The 19,712-nt window shown below is 50.8% G+C and overlaps 1 protein-coding gene across 1 annotated transcript; it reads right to left on the bottom strand.

Moving 5' to 3' along the window:
* Positions 1–618: 618 nt before the first annotated feature.
* LOC109745946 (short-chain dehydrogenase TIC 32, chloroplastic) lies at positions 619–4,679 on the bottom strand. Its single transcript, XM_020305059.4, has 7 exons — positions 4,165–4,679; positions 2,657–2,736; positions 2,159–2,312; positions 1,984–2,062; positions 1,499–1,583; positions 1,141–1,187; positions 619–1,039 (listed from the first exon to the last, which is right to left on the bottom strand). The coding sequence occupies exons 1-7, from the start codon at positions 4,506–4,508 to the stop codon at positions 881–883; spliced, it is 948 nt and encodes a 315-aa protein (XP_020160648.1). The 5' UTR covers positions 4,509–4,679; the 3' UTR covers positions 619–880.
* Between the last annotated feature and the right edge of the window lie 15,033 nt (positions 4,680–19,712).

The raw sequence follows: 19,712 nt of genomic DNA, 5'->3' as shown, positions 1-19,712 counted from the left end.
TGTTGTCATGTGCATTTTACCTTTGCCCGATATGTGGACGCCAATCACTAGTTTTAGGACAATTACAATACATTCTTACATTACGTTGCGCCCATATCATTTCACTATCTCGTATGTTGTGCAAAATAGAAGTTCAGAAGGTAAAGGTCATAGACTATAAGTATGCACGCTAGAAAACAAATTCAGAAATTGCGAAAAGCAGAAATGAGTTCTTCCACATAACATTGAGTCAAGGAATGCAGCAAATGACTACATGACATACAATGCCATCATCCAAGTCACGTTTTACACTTCATATGCTTATGTTATTAGGTTTTACATGACATCGTTTTTGGATCAACAAACATCTACAGTCACTGTGAGCTAACTAAAAAGCAAGATGTTTTCTGTCATATTATGTAGACCCTGGAAGGATTAGTTTTGGTAAGCATACTTAATGTTTGCCATTGGAGTGTCAAAAACTCAAGTGCATGGTGCTACTGAAAATAATACAGTAGCGCATGTGATGGTGCACATGCTTCTTCAATGGATCTTCCGAGGCAAGTATGGCAGCTTTAGTGTGGTAATTATTAATCAGAGGAGTAACATTCTGACAGTTGAAGGTAAAAACAGAGGATGTCAACTGAACCAGACCTTGCAAGCACCTTGCATGGACTTATCAGGGCACATGCTGTACTCTGAAGTTAATGTTTTTGTATCTTAATATGACGATTACAGCATCCCACAAATTTGTTTAGGAGTAAAAATAATAATTCTGTCTGGACTAATTCCAGTATCCAGCATTTTATCTACGAGTAGTCTAGGTGGTTGTTGTACATTATGTAAGCTTACATTGCGTTCCTCACATCCTTGGTCTCATCTCGTCTGCGCCTACCGATCATCAGGCGACGAGGTCGAGAGTGTAGTCCCAGAGCTTCTTTCCCAGCTCCGCGTCCTTGGCCTTCTCGCTCGGCTCGTACAGGTTGCTGTCGCTCCAGTATTTCCCCGACACCCCCTTCGCGTCCGGGTGCAGCGCCACGTAGCACTGCGTTGCAGCTCCCTGTCATTCCAACACGATGGAAATTAAACTATGTAATACTGTAACATGATGGACACACCACCCTGTGAAGAAGACTGAACATACATAGTGCCAGAGCGTACCTGTTTGGCGTTCTTCAGCACCAGTCTACCAAGCGTTCGGTGGAGAACTGCATACGACAAAAAACATTATGATGATATCAGTCAAGCTAAAATTTCAAAAGAAGCCCTTGACCATGGATGTCTGATTTTAACCAACAAAAGCAGATGTATCATTTTATTAGTTTAACAGATGTGTTTCAAACTGCTGTCTGCCACGGGCCATTTCTGTCTCACTGTTAACTTTTACTGTGTTTTCTTTTTGGGTTGCCGCAAATGCCATGAATTATTCAAAGCAAGAAGAAACTTGAATCGAGACAATTTCTTGTATGACGAAAGGAGGAGCGCCACGTGATATCTGCTGCCAAGTAAGTATGTTTACCATCTATGATGCTGTGGTGGCGAAGAAGGTTCGTGATGATAGCTCCAGGATGGAGAGAATTTGCAGTGATGTTAACACCCTCTTCCTGTTCGACAAAAAATTGAATCATGATTTAAGATACTTGGGCTGAAATAAAGCTATATATCATATTGATAAAGAACTGAAAACAGACAAAACCAGTTATTAAGATCAAACAGTTCTGCTTTCAGACAATGGATTTGGATGCCGATTGTTCACTGTAACAAATGAAGTTGTCTCATGAAGATCGTGTGTAACAACCACTAAACTTTCCTTTATTTCAGAAAGTGGTGTGATTTTAGAGTCCAACTGCAGACTCTTAGAAAAAATGCAACTGACAGTGCTTGCTAGCACAAGTACTCATGTTGGAACAAACATCAACATAGAACCGGAAAATTCAAAATAACATGAACCCAAGACATGGCACAATGCCACAACCACAAAAATCAGAACGGGACGAGACAAACCTTAAATCTCCTGGCAAGTTCATTAGCATGTAAAATGTTGGCAAGCTTTGACTGCCCATATGCTGCAATGGTGCTATACCTGAACAACGCAAGATTGAAACAACAAGTGACTGATTTGTCTTCAAAAAAAGTAAACCGTACGGGGAAACGCGATGACCGCACGGAAATTACATACTCTTCCTCGTCATTTAGCTTGGCGAAGCGGATGCCTTCCTTGTATGCAAACCTGTGCCCCTCTGATGAAACGTTAACAATTCTTCCTTCCACGTTTGATTCACGGGAGGTCTTCTTCATGGTCTCCAACAGAAGATTTGTCAGAAGAAAATGCCCTGGATATTATGACATGAAGAGTTAAGTGACGTATAAATGAACTAGGAGGGTTAGGTGAAGCAGAAATTGCAAGCTTGCAACTGTCTGCTGAGATAATTTGCAGGTTTTGTACTGTTCTAGGATTGGCAGAAAATAATAATTTGTTTGGTGATCATTGGAAGCAGGAGCACACCAGTGTTGAGACATTAAGGGGCCATTTAAGCTTATATTAAGGCAGACAACATTCAGATTCCAAACTGTAAAAATATTGAGAACACTATACTGTTCAGAATAAACGTTCTGTATGAGGGTACATAAAATCGGTTCATCAAGCAGGTGGGAGTTTGTTGGTAATCATGCATACCGACATGGTTAGTTGCAAACTGCATCTCGATGCCATCCTTTGAGAGGGAGAAAGGGGTCGCCATTACCCCTGCGTTGTTGCTGCCAGCCAGAGAAAGCATCATGTAATCAGGGAACACGATGAGCTATTATGGTACGCCTCAGCAAACGTGCAAGCCAGCAAGCATGAAAGATACTAGGTCCCAAAACATGAGATGAGTTACTGAAAAAAAATACGGCAGGTCAGATAATTATTGAAGAAAGGTACAACCAGTAGCATACTCTTGTATTCAGGATCAAGTGTTGTGGTGCAAGAAGCATCATAAGCAGATACTTCACTAATACTATGATCTTGTATCCAGGACACTAGCACTGTTATACCAACTCTAGTCTAGAGTGAAGTGCTACAAACCGATTACCCTGGCATGAAATGAAATTTCCCATGCCTATAGCCTCCTTAAAATTTGGAAATCTGGAAGATTGTTCCTGAATTCAGGACTGAAGGCATCACCACAATATCTTTCTTCCACCCTACACTGATCTACTAGTTGCAGGCAGCATTTACTCCAACCAACAAGGTATAGTCCAAGTTGAGGTACAAACAAAACCCAGAAATTAAATCCACCCAATGTTGCAGACATCTGCTGAAACTATAAGTTGCAGCCAAACTGATAAGCCATCTCGCTGTTGTGCTACTCATGATGCAGATGTTGAGAATTTAATGGCCGACAGTCCCTAACTGAGCCTGAACCTGAATGGTCCTCACAAATCGCGATGGGGCCAAGTGCATACCTGAACCTGAAAAGTACTAGACTTAAATACAATGAGTCCTGTGCTTATCCAGGATTAAGCGTTGCGGTGCAGGAAGTGGCATAGCTGTGCAAGTAAGTCGCCAGCATGACTAACTCATGTCGGGACCCCTCCTGTTAGTTCCATTTCATGTTATAGGACCGCCACAATTCCTACAGAGCTAGCCCTTACAGATCAAATTACCCATCCATGAAATGAAACTGACCGTTCCTAAAACACGCATGGTTCAAACTAGCAGCTGTCCTGGAACCTGAGTTAAATCAGTACGAATGTACGATGCCATGGAAATGTCCTGAAGCTATCTGCATATACAAGCAGCGAGTTTCTTTCACCCAAACTGAAAAGTCACACCATTGTTGCAGTAGTTTGTAGTTGAATAGGTGAAATCACATTAAATCCACCAGGACAACTTCTAACTGATAGTATGACCAAGCTCGTCTGTATGATTGAAGGTAGTACAAAAGAAACCTAGAAATTAAATCGGCTCGATGTTGAGTGAAACCCGCTGAAAGTATCAAGTTGCAGCCAAAGTGATACAGCCATGTTGAGAATTTAATGGCCGACAACCCCTAACTGAACCTAAACCTGAACCTGAATGAATGGTCCCAAGAAATCGCGATGGGGCCTGAACCTGAACCTGAAACTCATCTTGACAACCCCTGACTGAACCTCAACTATCAAGTTATCAAGTGCTTTTCGCATGATTGGGAGTAGCCTTACACGAGGATGTTGAGGGGGAGGCCGGTGGCGGCGAAGTCGGCGGCGAAGTTGCGGACGGAGGCCAGGGAGGAGAGGTCCAGCTCCATCACCTCCACGCTGCCGCCGGGGGTCTCGGCAAGGACGGCCTGGCGCACGGCCTCTGCGGCGGCGAGGTTCCTGACGGCCATGACGACGTGGGCCCCGCGCGCCGCCAGCACCCGCGCCGTCTCCGCGCCGATCCCGCTCGACGCACCTGTGACTATTGCGGTGAGGCCGGCTGCGGAGATGCCGGCGGTGACCTGGTCGGCGGTGGATGCCCAGGAGAAGCCCGACGCGCCCTTGCGGCTGAAGATCCAAGGCAGCATCTTTTCTTCTCTTCTCTTCTCTTCTCTTCTCGTCTAGTCAAATCAAATCACGCAGAGGCGGAGGCGGAGGCGGCAGCCGGCGGAATGGAAGATAGAAGCAAGGAAGGATGGAGGGGGCGGCCGGCGGGCAGTCTCTTTCTACTCTCTATGCAAGTATGCAACGACGGACGCAATGCAAGGAAAGTTTTAATTTAATCTTGGTTTTGGTAAGATTTTTAAAAAGGACCGAATATGTTAAGATTTGATTTGATTCCCGTATTCGGAGGGGAAAGTTTTGATTCGGTGGTGAAAGATTCGATTTGATTTGATTAAATTAATGCCTGCCTTGATTTTGGAGAAGTATCGATTTGCTATAAAGAAGGAAGTCAGGCCAAGCCCACCATGAAACCCTAGGCCCACACACAATCCCTCCATTCCTCATAGAAAAAGAGGCAGGAATCCCCCTCCGCCGCCAGCCATGCCGCCGTTCCAGGGCTGGACAGATCTGCCGCCGGAGCTCCTCCGCCACGTCGCCGATGGCCTCGATGACCTCAGGTTCTATACCAGCGTGCGAGGCACCTGCACCACGTGGCGTCGCGCGCTCGCGCCACCGGCGCCGTCGCTGCTCGTCCTCCTCCGCGACGACGCCACCAGGCGTCGGCACGCCGCCATCGTCTCGCTCCCCGCGCACCGCTCCTTCGGGCTCAAGGCAATCCCCTCAGGCTCGTCCTGCCCCAACGCCTCCCCCCCCCATGCGCGGCTCCTTCGAGTTCACGGCCACCTACCCGATTAGGAGCTGCCTCGGTTGCGGAGGCTGGTGGCTTGCCCTCTCGGTCTGCCTCTACGACGGCCAAAGCCTGCTCACCCTCTTCCACCCAGTCACCGCCACCGAGATCCTCCTACAACCGCTCATCTACGACACCCGCTTGCTCTCCAAGATCGTCTTCGCGCCTGACCCCGCTAGGGACGACTTCGCCGCTGTAACACCCTGGGAATCATGCTACAGTAACTCCCTGTGATTAAGCTAATCATGTTGCTAAACAGGGCTTGATCACATTTGAATCACCTTCCTTTTCTAACTCCTAGTTCAAACTTCAAATATAATTAAAGTGAAAAATAAAAGTTTTCAAAAACTCAAACAAAAATGTTCTGTGGGTGCTAAATAATACACTGGCAATTATGGTGGAGAAAACTCCTTTTTTATAAAATGCCAAAATACTTTAAATGAAATAAAACAGAAAAGGAAATAAACAAGTAAAAGGAAAACAGAAAACAAAACAGAACAAAAAAGGAAAGCAAAAGGAGCAGGCCTCCCCCCCCCCCACTGACCCCCGGCCCAAAACCCCGAACCCCCCCCCCCCGGCCCAAACTGGGCCGCGCCCCGACCCCGGCCCAGCCCACCTCTCCTCCCTCGCCCCTTCCCTGTTCCCCCGACCGGGTCGGAACAGGGGCGCGCTGCCGCCCGACCACCTCGCCGGCACCGACGCCGGAGAGGATAAGGGCGCCAGCCCCCGCGCCTCCTCGGGCCTCTCTCCCACTCACCCCCGCTCTCCCTCTCGGCCCCCGCGCCTCCCTCTCCCCCCCCCCCCCCGGATCCGCGCCGCTCTCCTCTTCCCCACGCCCGACGCGCTCGCCGCCGTTCACCGTCATTCACGCGGCCACCGAGCCCCGTTCTCCTCCCCGACGTGTCCCCGAGCTCCACCGCGTCGAGCCCGTCCTCCCCGACCACCTGCTCGAGCCGGGACCCCCTACATCGCCCCCCAACGCCGTCGCCTTCTTCCTCGGGTCGCCGCCGTCTCCTTCGACTCCGGCGACTGCTGCTGCTACTAAGCCACCCACGGGCCTTTCTTGCGCCGCGCGGTGAGCTCCTCTACCTCCTCCCCCTCTCCGCTAGCTCGCCCGCGCTCCGTAGCTGCTCCCCCACGCGCGCCCGAACGCCGCGCCGCGGAGCTCGCCGCCGGCGGGTCTCCGGTGACCAAATGGTCACGGGGTTAAGCCCGTTGCACTCCCCGCCGTTTGTAGATGCCCCCCAGCCCCTCCGCTTTCTCGATAGCTCGCCGTAGCTGTGTTTCTGTCGGGCACCCGTAGCTCCTCGCCGCCGGCGAGCTCGAAGCACTCGCCCCCGGCCGTTCCAGCCCCTCCGACCACCGCCGTTGGACGCGCGACGCCGAGCCGCGTCGAACGCGCCCATCCATGCCCCCGAAGACCCCCTGTACGCGAAGCCCGTACCCCTCCCGAGCCGCGCCGCCGTGCGTTTGGTCGCCGGCGTAGCTCCGGCGCCGGCCGCCGACGAGGCTGGCCTGGCCCCACCCCCCAGTGTCCCTGCCAGTGGCCCCCACGGGCCCCAGCTGACTGGGCCCAGTCACTGACATGCGGGCCCCGCCGCAAAAATAAAAGAAAAAGAAAATGTTTTGTAAATAAAAATAATTATTTTAACTAATCACTCACTGACATGTGGGGCCCACCCCCTCTAATTATACTGTTAGATTAGTTTAAATAGATATTAGAATAACAGAGGCTGACATGTGGGTCCCACTAGACCCACCTGTCTGGTTTGACTGGTCAGCCGACCTGTTGACTTGCTGACGTCAGCATTGCCTCATGCTGACGTCATAATTCATTTTCTTAATATAGATAATTCCAGAAATTCAAATAAACTTTGAAAATTCATATCTTTTAAACCGTAACTCAGATGAAAATGTTTTCTATATGAAAGTTGCTCAGAACGACGAGACGAATCTGAATACGCAGTCCGTTCGTCCACCACACCTCCCTAACCTATCGAACTAGCAACTTTCCTCCTCCGGTCCGTCTGTCCGAAAACGCGAAACATCGGGAATACCTCCCGGATGTTCCCCCCCTTTCGCCGGTACCACCTACTGTCGCGTTAGGGCACACCTAGCACCGCTCATTGTCATGTCACGCATCGTCATGCTTATGTTTGCATTGTATTTACTGTTTCTTCCCCCTCTTCTCTCCGGTAGACTACGAGACCGACACTGCTGCTGCCCAGTTCGACTACGGAGTCGACGACCCCTCCTACTTGCCAGAGCAACCAGGCAAGCCCCCCCCCTTGATCACCAGATATCGCCTATTCTTCTCTATACTGCTTGCATTAGAGTAGTGTAGCATGTTACTGCTTTTCGATATCCTATCCTGATGCATAGCCTATCCTTGCTACTACTGTTGATACCTTTACCTGCAATCCTACATGCTTACTATAGGATGCTAGATTTCCATCAGTGGCCCTACATTCTTGTCCGTCTGCTGTGCTATACTATCGGGCCGTGATCACCTGGGCGGTGATCACGGGTATATACTTATATACTACATACATGACACATGTGATGACTAAAAGTCGGGTCGGCTCGTAGGAGTACCCGCAAGTGGATCTTTGTGGCGGAGCGACAGGGCAGGTTGAGACCGCCTAGGTGAGAGGTGGGCCTGGCCCTGGTCGGCGTTCGCGGATACTTAACACGCTTAACGAGATCTTGGTATTTGATCTGAGTCTGGCCATTTGGTCTATACGCACTAGCCATCTACGCGGGAGTAGTTATGGGTATCCCGGCGTCGTGGTATCAGCCGAAGCCTTCTTGACGTCAGCGACTGAGTGGCGCGCGCCGGATTGGACTGGAACGCCACTAGGCTAGGTCTGCTTCCGGCCGCGTACGCAACGTGCAGGTGTGCATAGGGCGATGGGCCCAGACCCCTGCGCGCATAGGGTTAGACCGGTGTGCTGACCTCTCTGTTGTGCTTAGGTGGGGCTGCGACGCGTTGATCTTACGAGGCCGGGCATGACCCAGAAAAGTGTGTCCGGCCAAATGGGATCGAGCGTGTTGGGTTATGTGGTGCACCCCTGCAGGGAAGTTTATCTATTCGAATAGCCGTGTCCCTCGGTAAAAGGACGACCCGGAGTTGTGCCTTGACCTTATGACAACTAGAACTGGATACTGAATAAAATACACCCTTCCAAGTGCCAGATACAACCCGGTGATCGCTCTCTAACAGGGCGACGAGGAGGGGATCGCTGGGTAGGATTATACTATGCGATGCTACTTGGAGGACTTCAATCTACTCTCTTCTACCTGCTGCAAGATGGAGATGACCAGAAGCGTAGTCTTCGACAGGACTAGCTATCCCCCTTTTATTCTGGCATTCTGCAGTTCAGTCCACTGATATGCCCCTTTACACATATACCCATGCATATGTAGTGTAGCTCCTTGCTTGCGAGTACTTTGGATGAGTACTCACGGTTGCTTCTCTCCCTCTTTTCCCCCTTTCTTTCCTATCTGGTTGTCGCAACCAGATGCTGGAGTCCAGGAGCCAGACGCCACCGTCGACGACGACACCGGAGGTGCCTACTACTACGTGCAGGCCGCTGACGACGACCAGGAGTAGTTAGGAGGTCCCAGGCAGGAGGCCTACGCCTCGTTCGATCTGTATCCCTGTTTGTGCTAGCCTTCTTAAGGCAAACTTGTTTACCTTATGTCTGTACTCAGATATTGTTTCTTCCGTTAACTCATCTGTGATCGAGCACTTGTATTCGAGCCCTCGAGGCCCCTGGCTTGTATTATGATGCTTGTATGACTTATTTATGTTGTAGAGTTGTGTTGTGATATCTTCCCGTGAGTCCCTGACCTTGATCGTACACATTTGCGTGCATGATTAGTGTACGGTCAAACCGGGGGCGTCACAAGTTGGTATCAGAGCCGACTGCCTGTAGGAATCCCCCTTTCCACACTCCTTGGCCGAAGTCGAGTCTAGACATTACAAAAACTTTTACTAACATGGCTGTGTGTCTTACGGGCCCACGTCGCCATTGGGTGGTACTAGGATCTTTTACTCCTCGACCTTTACTCTGGGACTCTGAACTCTCTTCTACTCGGGTTAAACGAATTTACTAACCCTAACACTAGGATCCCGTGACCGCGTTCACCCCAAAGATGGATAAGCCATAGATGTTTCTCAGAATAGTATTTTGGACAATTCACACACTGTCATTTGACTCCTTTGAAACGTCTTTGCTTTCAGATGGAACCCACGAGGCAGGTTGTTCGCCACACGATGGCCATTGGTGCCTCGGGATCACCTGCGGTGCTAGCTGAGATGATGACCTATCTGGGTTATCGCTGGCACCCTGAGTACACCGTCTACGAGGAGTACCAGGACTTTAACCAGGAGCAGTACCGTGCCATCGTCCACCTCTACTCTCGGGAGTACGACTCCACTACTGTGCTGCACACCGCACATGGTGTTGGTGTGACCATCGATATGGCTGTCCACGATGCTGCCTATGCTGCTCTGACACGTCTTCGTGGAGAGTATCGGGAGTTGGACACCTCCCCTGTCAGACACATTGCTATCGCCTCTGATGTTGGTGCGGAGGGATACTATACTGCTGCCTACTCCACTGTCACCCGAGAGCCCTTCTACCATCAGCACCTGGTTCTGCATGCTGATGGGCTGGATCGAGCTAACCGAGCTCTTCGCCACGAGATGTACACCACCCGTCAGCACCTTTACCGTGCTCTGACGCTGTTGCACCCCTTTGTCCGGTCTGGACAGGTACCGCGTGCTGCGATCTACCCATCCAGGACCGTGATGCCCCACGGTGTTGGTTGGCCAGAGGTGGGAGGCTACTCTCCCGCACTTGGTCCTCTTCTGCCACCTGAGCGTCGGGCTCTACACCTGAGTATCCGCGGCCCCCAGTCTGCTGACGTGGAGGGCTATCCGTTGCCTCACTACCAGCTGTCGGGCTACGATTACCTCCACAGTACCTCTTGGGACTGATGTAGTCCTGCTTAGTTTAGTATTAGTTGCATTCGCCGCGAGCCTGTGTGCCGCCTATGATGTTTTAGTCTATGTACTGAACTCTGTGTACTGAACTCTATGCATGACCGCTTTTGTAAGTTATGCCGACTACTATGTAATAGCTATCGTGCCCCTTTCATTATGCATGTTTCATCATGAATGATTCTTGTCATTGCAAATTTCTCAATGTTGAACTACCCCTGTTATATATTAGCAGGATGGTCAGGTGGTCGTGGTCGTGGTGGCGATGCCCCACCACCACCTGAGTACATGGCTGGTATGATCCAACAGTTTGAACTGAACCGCCAGTTCATGGAAAATATGATGGCTCAGTTTCCTCGCCCCAATATGAACCAGCAGCCAGCCCAAGTGACTCTTCAAGATTTCATACGCCTCAACCCAACCATCTACCACAGCTCAACTCAGCCTCTGGATGCTGATGACTGGCTTCGTGACATCACCTATGAGTTGGAGTCTGCTGATGTAGCCCCTGCCAGCTATGTCAACTTTGCTTCCTTCTTTCTGAAGGGACCCGCAGCTCAATGGTGGGACAGCCACAGGCGTACTCTGCCAGCTGGAACAATCATCACATGGCCAGACTTCCAAGCTGCTTTCCGTGCCCGCTTCATTCCTCAAGGAGTCATGGACCGGAAGAAGCGTGAGTTCCGCAACCTCACCCAAGGCAACAAATCTGTCGAAGCTTATCAGCGGGAGTTTCTGGACTTGTCCCGCTATGCTGAAGAAGACATTGCAACTGATGCACGCAGACAGGAGAAGTTCCGTGATGGCCTTCAAGCTGACATCAAGCTCGCACTTCTAGTGCATGACTTTGCTGATTTCGCCACCTTGGTGAACAAGGCCATCAATGTCGAAACTGGTCTGCAGGAATACCAGAGCTCTCACAGGCGCAACCGTGACACGGGCTCATCTTCGGGCTCGCCCTCACAAAAGCGTAAGATATGGATCCCGAACAGCATGTACCGTCCAAATGCATCTGCCCCAAAGCAGACCTATGCTGCCCCTCGTCTGCCTCCACCACCGTCCAGGCAGTCAACACTTCCAGCTCCACCATCCCAAGCTCCTGTTCCCACTCCGAATAATGGCTTGTGCTTCAGGTGTGGACAACCAGGACACCGTGCTAAAGAATGCAACCAGAACCAGAATCAACTGGCCCTTCCAGCAACTGGCCGTGGTAACAATCAGCCCCGCAACAACAATGCTAAGTCTTATGGTCGTGCTCATGCCAACCACGTTGATCTCAACGAAGCTCAAGACCAGCCTGCTACTGTGATGGGTACACTCCTTGTAAATTCAGTACCAGCATCCGTTTTATTTAATACAGGTGCATCGCGTTCATTCATGTCATAAGATTTTGCATACAAGCACGACGTTAAATGTGAGGAGATGGACACCTCTGTATTGGTCAAAACCCCCGTGGGACAGTGTCAGACCTCCTTGGTTGGCATCGATGTCCCCGTGGAAATCGAAGGGCTGGAATTCTATGCCTCTCCCATTATCCTGAAGACGTCTAACATCGACCTCATTTTGGGTATGGATTGGTTGAAAGCGCATACTGCTTCTATAGTTTGCGCCACTAAGACCGTCCATCTGCTACACCCTTCAGATGAAATAGTTGCTTACCAAGCTAATCTGGTGCAAAATGCCGAGGCAAGGCTTTACGCATTGAATGCCTTGAACGCTGCACCACTCGAGGGCATTGAAAACATTCCCGTCGTGCGTGAATTCCTCGACGTCTTCCCTGAAGAACTTCCAGGGATTACCCCTGCTAGAGCTGTCGAATTCATCATCGACTTGAAACCAGGCACCACTCCTATAGCCAAGCGACCCTACAAAATGCCGCCGCATGAACTCCTTGAGCTTAAGGAGGAAATCGACAAGTCTCTTCGCAAAGGATTCATTCGCCCAAGTTGCTCTCCTTGGGGAGCACCTTCTCTTTTTGTCAAGAAGAAGGATGGGACAAACCGGTTAGTTCAAGACTACCGTCCTATAAACCAAGCTACCATTCAGAATAAATACCCTCTTCCTCGGATCAATGATCTGTATGATCAACTGGCGGGTTCGTCAGTGTTCTCTAAGCTCGACTTGAGGTTGGGCTACCACCAGATCCGTGTTCGCGAAGAGGATATCCCAAAGACCGCCTTCGTGACTCGCTATGGTTCATACGAGTACACCGTCATGTCTTTCGGTTTAACCAATGCTCCAGCCACCTTCTCTCGTCTGATGAACTACATATTCATGGATTACCTCGACAAGTTCGTCGTGGTTTATCTGGATGATATCCTGATATTTTCCAAGAACGAAGAAGAACATGCTGAACATCTTCGTCTTGTGCTGGAAAAACTACGAGAACATCAACTATATGCCAAGTTCTCTAAATGTGGATTCTGGCTACCGGAAGTAACCTATCTGGGGCATGTCATCTCTAAGGATGGTATTGCCGTCAACCCCGAGCGAGTTCAGGCTATTCTTGATTGGACTCCTCCCAAGAACGTTAAGCAAGTCAGAAGTTTTCTCGGTCTCGCCAGCTATTGCCGTCGATTTGTCGAGAACTTCTCCAAGATCGCCAGGCCTCTGACTAACCTGTTACATAAGGGCGTCAAGTTCCAATGGACAGACAAATGTCAGGAAAGTTTCCAGGCACTCAAAGACAAGTTGACTTCTGCCCCAGTTCTAGCTCCACCTGATACTAAGAAGGACTTCGTCATTTACTGCGACGCTTCCCGTCAAGGATTAGGCTGTGTCCTAATGCAAGACCGCAAAGTGATTGCCTATGCCTCTCGACAATTGCGCCCTCACGAAGAGAACTACCCAGTTCACGACCTCGAACTTGCTGCCGTCATTCTTGCGCTGAAGCAGTGGCGACATTACCTTCTCGGTAATCGTTGCGAGATCTTCACCGACCACCAAAGTCTGAAGTATCTGTTTACTCAGCCAGACCTGAACCTCCGTCAGCAGAGATGGATGGAGCTCGTTGCAGACTTTGACTTGGGTATTTCCTATACGCCAGGCAAGGCTAATGTAATGGCTGATGCCTTGAGCCGCAAGTCTTACTGCAACCACCTCCAGGTTCATAAAGTTCAGCCCTCACTTGTTGAAGAATTCAGGAAGCTGAACCTCCATATTGTTCCTCCGGGTGCACTCGCTCCCCCTCCTAAGGAATTTGGCAAGGTGAACCTCCACGTTGTTACCCAGGGTTTCCTCAATACCCTAGTTGCTAAACCAGATCTCGTGGATAGCATCAAAAGGCTACAGAAGTATGACTCTGAAGCCCACAAGATTAAGCGCTACCTCGCAGAAGGAAAGCCCTCATTCTTCACCATTGCTGAAGATGGCACCCTATACTTCAAGGGCCGCCTAGTGGTGCCATATGCAGAGAAAAACCTGGATATGACACAGGAAGTTATGAAAGAAGCTCATGATACGCCTCTGTGTATCCATCCTGGTAGTACAAAGATGTATCAAGACATCCGACAAAGATTCTGGTGGTCTAATATGAAGCAAGACATTGCTCGTTATGTTGCTGAGTGTGACGTTTGCCGTCGTATCAAAGCAGAACATCAAAGGCCTGCTGGAACTCTGCAACCTATCTCTATTCCTGAATGGAAATGGGACCATGTTGAGATGGACTTCGTCACTGGATTTCCCAAATCACAGAAAGGTAATGATGCTATTCTTGTCGTCATTGACCGGCTTTCCAAAGTTGCACATTTCCTGGCAGTCAAAGAAACGATCACTGCTAGCCAGTTGGCAACGCTCTATATGTCCAGGATTGTTTCACTCCACGGTATTCCATTGGTTATCAGCTCAGACCGTGGCAGCTTATTCACTTCAAGATTCTGGGCAAGTTTCCAAGAAGCAATGGGAACTCATCTGTCATTCAGTACTGCATTTCATCCTCAATCGCAAGGACAAGTTGAACGCGTCAATCAAGTTCTCGAAGACATGCTTCGAGCTTGTGTTATTTCCTTCGGCAAGAAATGGGAGGAATCTCTCCCGTATGCTGAGTTCTCTTATAATAATAGCTATCAAGCTAGTCTGAAGATGGCCCCCTTCGAAGTGTTATATGGACGAAAGTGCCGAACCCCCCTGAACTGGTCAGAAACTGGGGAACGTCCACTCTTCGGTCCGGATATTATCCAAGATGCCGAAGAACAAGTCCGCATTATTCGCGAGAATCTCAAGACTGCTCAGTCACGTCAGAAGAGTCAGTATGACCGTCATCATAAAGACATGGTCTATCAACCTGGCGAAAAGGCCTATCTTCGAGTCACACCTATGAAGGGTGCTCACCGCTTCGGGATCAAGGGCAAACTAGCTCCTCGCTATATTGGCCCATTCACTATTCTCGAAAAGCGTGGAAAAGTGGCATACCAACTGGAACTACCGCCGAACCTCTCTCACGTTCACGATGTGTTCCATGTGTCACAGCTCCGCCGTTGCTTCAAGGATCCAATCCGAGCTGTGGATCATGAAGTGCTCGAATTGCAGCAGGACCTCTCCTATAAGGAGCATCCGGTCCGCATTCTCGACCAAGCTGAACGCCGCACACGTCAGAAGGCGATCAAGTTTCTCAAAGTCCAGTGGTCGCACCATTCTGAAGATGAGGCCACTTGGGAACGAGAGGATCGTCTGCGCGAAGAATACCCCGCACTGTTTCCTTCTACCTCCTAAATCTCAGGACGAGATTTCTTGTAGTGGAGGAGATTTGTAACACCCTGGGAATCATGCTACAGTAACTCCCTGTGATTAAGCTAATCATGTTGCTAAACAGGGCTTGATCACATTTGAATCACCTTCCTTTTCTAACTCCTAGTTCAAACTTCAAATATAATTAAAGTGAAAAATAAAAGTTTTCAAAAACTCAAACAAAAATGTTCTGTGGGTGCTAAATAATACACTGGCAATTATGGTGGAGAAAACTCCTTTTTATAAAATGCCAAAATACTTTAAATGAAATAAAACAGAAAAGGAAATAAACAAGTAAAAGGAAAACAGAAAACAAAACAGAACAAAAAAGGAAAGCAAAAGGAGCAGGCCTCCCCCCCCACTGACCCCCGGCCCAAACCCCCGAACCCCCCCCCCCCCGGCCCAAACTGGGCCGCGCCCCGACCCCGGCCCAGCCCACCTCTCCTCCCTCGCCCCTTCCCTGTTCCCCCGACCGGGTCGGAACAGGGGCGCGCTGCCGCCCGACCACCTCGCCGGCACCGACGCCGGAGAGGATAAGGGCGCCAGCCCCCGCGCCTCCTCGGGCCTCTCTCCCACTCACCCCCGCTCTCCCTCTCGGCCCCCGCGCCTCCCTCTTCCCCCCCGGATCCGCGCCGCTCTCCTCTTCCCCACGCCCGACGCGCTCGCCGCCGTTCACCGTCATTCACGCGGCCACCGAGCCCCGTTCTCCTCCCCGACGTGTCCCCGAGCTCCGCCGCGTCGAGCCCGTCCTCCCCGACCACCTGCTCGAGCCGGGACCCCCTACATCGCCCCCCAACGCCGTCGCCTTCTTCCTCGGGTCGCCGCCGTCTCCTTCGACTCCGGCGACTGCTGCTGCTACTAAGCCACCCACGGGCCTTTCTTGCGCCGCGCGGTGAGCTCCTCTACCTCCTCCCCCTCTCCGCTAGCTCGCCCGCGCTCCGTAGCTGCTCCCCCACGCACGCCCGAACGCCGCGCCGCGGAGCTCGCCGCCGGCGGGTCTCCGGTGACCAAATGGTCACGGGGTTAAGCCCGTTGCACTCCCCGCCGTTTGTAGATGCCCCCCAGCCCCTCCGCTTTCTCGATAGCTCGCCGTAGCTGTGTTTCCGTCGGGCACCCGTAGCTCCTCGCCGCCGGCGAGCTCGAAGCACTCGCCCCCGGCCGTTCCAGCCCCTCCGACCACCGCCGTTGGACGCGCGACGCCGAGCCGCGTCGAACGCGCCCAGCCACGCCCCCGAAGACCCCATGTACGCGAAGCCCGTACCCCTCCTGAGCCGCGCCGCCGTGCGTTTGGTCGCCGGCGTAGCTCCGGCGCCGGCCGCTGACGAGGCTGGCCTGGCCCCACCCCCCAGTGTCCCTGCCAGTGGCCCCCACGGGCCCCAGTTGACTGGGTTGACCCAGTCAACTGCTGACTGGGCAGGCCCAGTCACTGACATGCGGGCCCCGCCGCAAAAATAAAAGAAAAAGAAAATGTTTTGTAAATAAAAATAATTATTTTAACTAATCACTCACTGACATGTGGGGCCCACCCCCTCTAATTATACTGTTAGATTAGTTTAAATAGATATTAGAATAACAGAGGCTGACATGTGGGTCCCACTGGACCCACCTGTCTGGTTTGACTGGTCAGCCGACCTGTTGACTTGCTGACGTCAGCATTGCCTCATGCTGACGTCATAATTCATTTTCTTAATATAGATAATTCCAGAGATTCAAATAAACTTTGAAAATTCATATCTTTTAAACCGTAACTCGGATGAAAATGTTTTCTATATGAAAGTTGCTCAGAACGACGAGACGAATCCGAATACGCAGTCCGTTCGTCCACCACACCTCCCTAACCTATCGAACTAGCAACTTTCCCCCTCCGGTCCGTCTGTCCGAAAACGCGAAACATCGGGAATACCTCCCGGATGTTCCCCCCCTTTCGCCGGTACCACCTACTGTCGCGTTAGGGCACACCTAGCACCGCTCATTGTCATGTCACGCATCGTCATGCTTATGTTTGCATTGTATTTACTGTTTCTTCCCCCTCTTCTCTCCGGTAGACTACGAGACCGACACTGCTGCTGCCCAGTTCGACTACGGAGTCGACGACCCCTCCTACTTGCCAGAGCAACCAGGCAAGCCCCCCCCTTGATCACCAGATATCGCCTATTCTTCTCTATACTGCTTGCATTAGAGTAGTGTAGCATGTTACTGCTTTTCGATATCCTATCCTGATGCATAGCCTATCCTTGCTACTACTGTTGATACCTTTACCTGCAATCCTACATGCTTACTATAGGATGCTAGATTTCCATCAGTGGCCCTACATTCTTGTCCGTCTGCTGTGCTATACTATCGGGCCGTGATCACCTGGGCGGTGATCACGGGTATATACTTATATACTACATACATGACACATGTGATGACTAAAAGTCGGGTCGGCTCGTAGGAGTACCCGCAAGTGGATCTTTGTGGCGGAGCGACAGGGCAGGTTGAGACCGCCTAGGTGAGAGGTGGGCCTGGCCCTGGTCGGCGTTCGCGGATACTTAACACGCTTAACGAGATCTTGGTATTTGATCTGAGTCTGGCCATTTGGTCTATACGCACTAGCCATCTACGCGGGAGTAGTTATGGGTATCCCGGCGTCGTGGTATCAGCCGAAGCCTTCTTGACGTCAGCGACCTAGTCGACTGAGTGAGGGCGACGAGGAGGGGATCGCCGGGTAGGATTATACTACGCGATGCTACTTGGAGGACTTCAATCTACTCTCTTCTACCTGCTGCAAGATGGAGATGACCAGAAGCGTAGTCTTCGATAGGACTAGCTATCCCCCTTTTATTCTGGCATTCTGCAGTTCAGTCCACTGATATGCCCCTTTACACATATACCCATGCATATGTAGTGTAGCTCCTTGCTTGCGAGTACTTTGGATGAGTACTCACGGTTGCTTCTCTCCCTCTTTTCCCCCTTTCTTTCCTATCTGGTTGTCGCAACCAGATGCTGGAGTCTAGGAGCCAGACGCCACCGTCGACGACGACACCTACGACACCGGAGGTGCCTACTACTACGTGCAGGCCGCTGACGACGACCAGGAGTAGTTAGGAGGTCCCAGGCAGGAGGCCTACGCCTCGTTCGATCTGTATCCCTGTTTGTGCTAGCCTTCTTAAGGCAAACTTGTTTACCTTATGTCTGTACTCAGATATTGTTGCTTCCGTTAACTCATCTGTGATCGAGCACTTGTATTCGAGCCCTCGAGGCCCCTGGCTTGTATTATGATGCTTGTATGACTTATTTATGTTGTAGAGTTGTGTTGTGATATCTTCCCGTGAGTCCCTGACCTTGATCGTACACATTTGCGTGCATGATTAGTGTACGGTCAAACCGGAGGCGTCACAGCCGCCGCCACCATCTGCGACATCGACAGGCTCGCCTACGTCACTGCGGGGGCCAGGAGGTGGGTCGTCCTTGACCGCGTCCGTCTTGCCATCGGAGACCAGCTCATCGATGTCGTCTACCATCAAAATGGTCAAAATGGTATGGTTTACTGCCTCACTCGGCTTGGGAATGTCTATGTGCTCCGCCTACCGGAACGCCGCCGTCGGGAACCAGTCATCATCGAGGACCAGACATCAACAGAGGATCTTGTATCGCGTAACAGGCGCATCATTCGAATGCACAATGCCGGACCGGACCTGAACGCGCCGGCTAGCGTGCAACCACTGCTCTTGTCTTCGGTGAGCAGTTTCGCCCCACTGTACGTCGCTGTTTCGGCTTTCACGAGTGCCAAGAACCTGGTGTTCTGCAATGGCAACCTGTACCAGATCTGGAGGAATGCTAGTTGTACGGTCACTTTGCATCTGGCGGGAGGCGGTCATCACCGTATAGAGGAGGATGAAATATTTGTTCTCAAGTATGATCCCCGGCGCAGGCCTTGCTGGGACGCGGTGGCTGACTTGGGGGGATACTCGGTGTTTGTTGGGAGGAGCAATGCGGTGTCGATGCATGCTGAAGGTGTTCCAGGGCTCAAGGGTAACTGTGTCTACTGGATAGGTGGGAGAGGTAGGGATCAAGGCATGGTCTTTGACATGGGGACCGGGAAATCTAGACCTTGCCTCCCCCCTGCGGCTGGTGTCGTTCCGGGGCCTCAACAGTGCACAATCTGCTGGTACTTTCTGAGGGAGGCAGTGAATAACTGCAATACAAATGAATTAGGTGTTTATGGGACCCGAGCAAGGGTTCGTGCTCAACGTGCACAAGCCATGTCACAGTGATGTGTCGCCAAGATAGCTTGGTGACATAGTGAGCACCGCCGGCCTGGAAGTGATGTTTATCATGCATGACAAGAAATCTTGCAGAGTGTAATTGCTTGTTGTGTCCAAGCCTGGTGATAAGTGAGGAGGACAAAGACAAACCACTTTTCAACCCAATAGAACTGATGGAAGGATTACATTTGCAGCCAATGGTAGAAACAATTTTTGAAGCTTCATTAGCAGCCAATGAAAGGGAAAAGGATGGTGAGAAGCTTGAGAAGAACAAAAGATTTGTGTGTATTTGTGTCTGAGATGATCAATGTCTTGAGAACAATACATAATAAGTAATACATGGTATGTTGTGTTGGTTTTAGTTCCCATGCTTGGATTGTGTCTCATGTTCAGTGACATAATTTGTTCTATAAATTCCTTCTTGTTTCAATAATTCAGTAGCTAGTTATGTAGGAGAGTT

The sequence above is a fragment of the Aegilops tauschii genome, chromosome 4 (genome assembly GCF_002575655.3).
Source record: "Aegilops tauschii subsp. strangulata cultivar AL8/78 chromosome 4, Aet v6.0, whole genome shotgun sequence".
Lineage (NCBI taxonomy): Eukaryota > Viridiplantae > Streptophyta > Magnoliopsida > Poales > Poaceae > Aegilops > Aegilops tauschii.
Note: the sequence above shows the minus strand (reverse complement) of the source record. Positions and strands in the feature narration are given on the sequence as shown.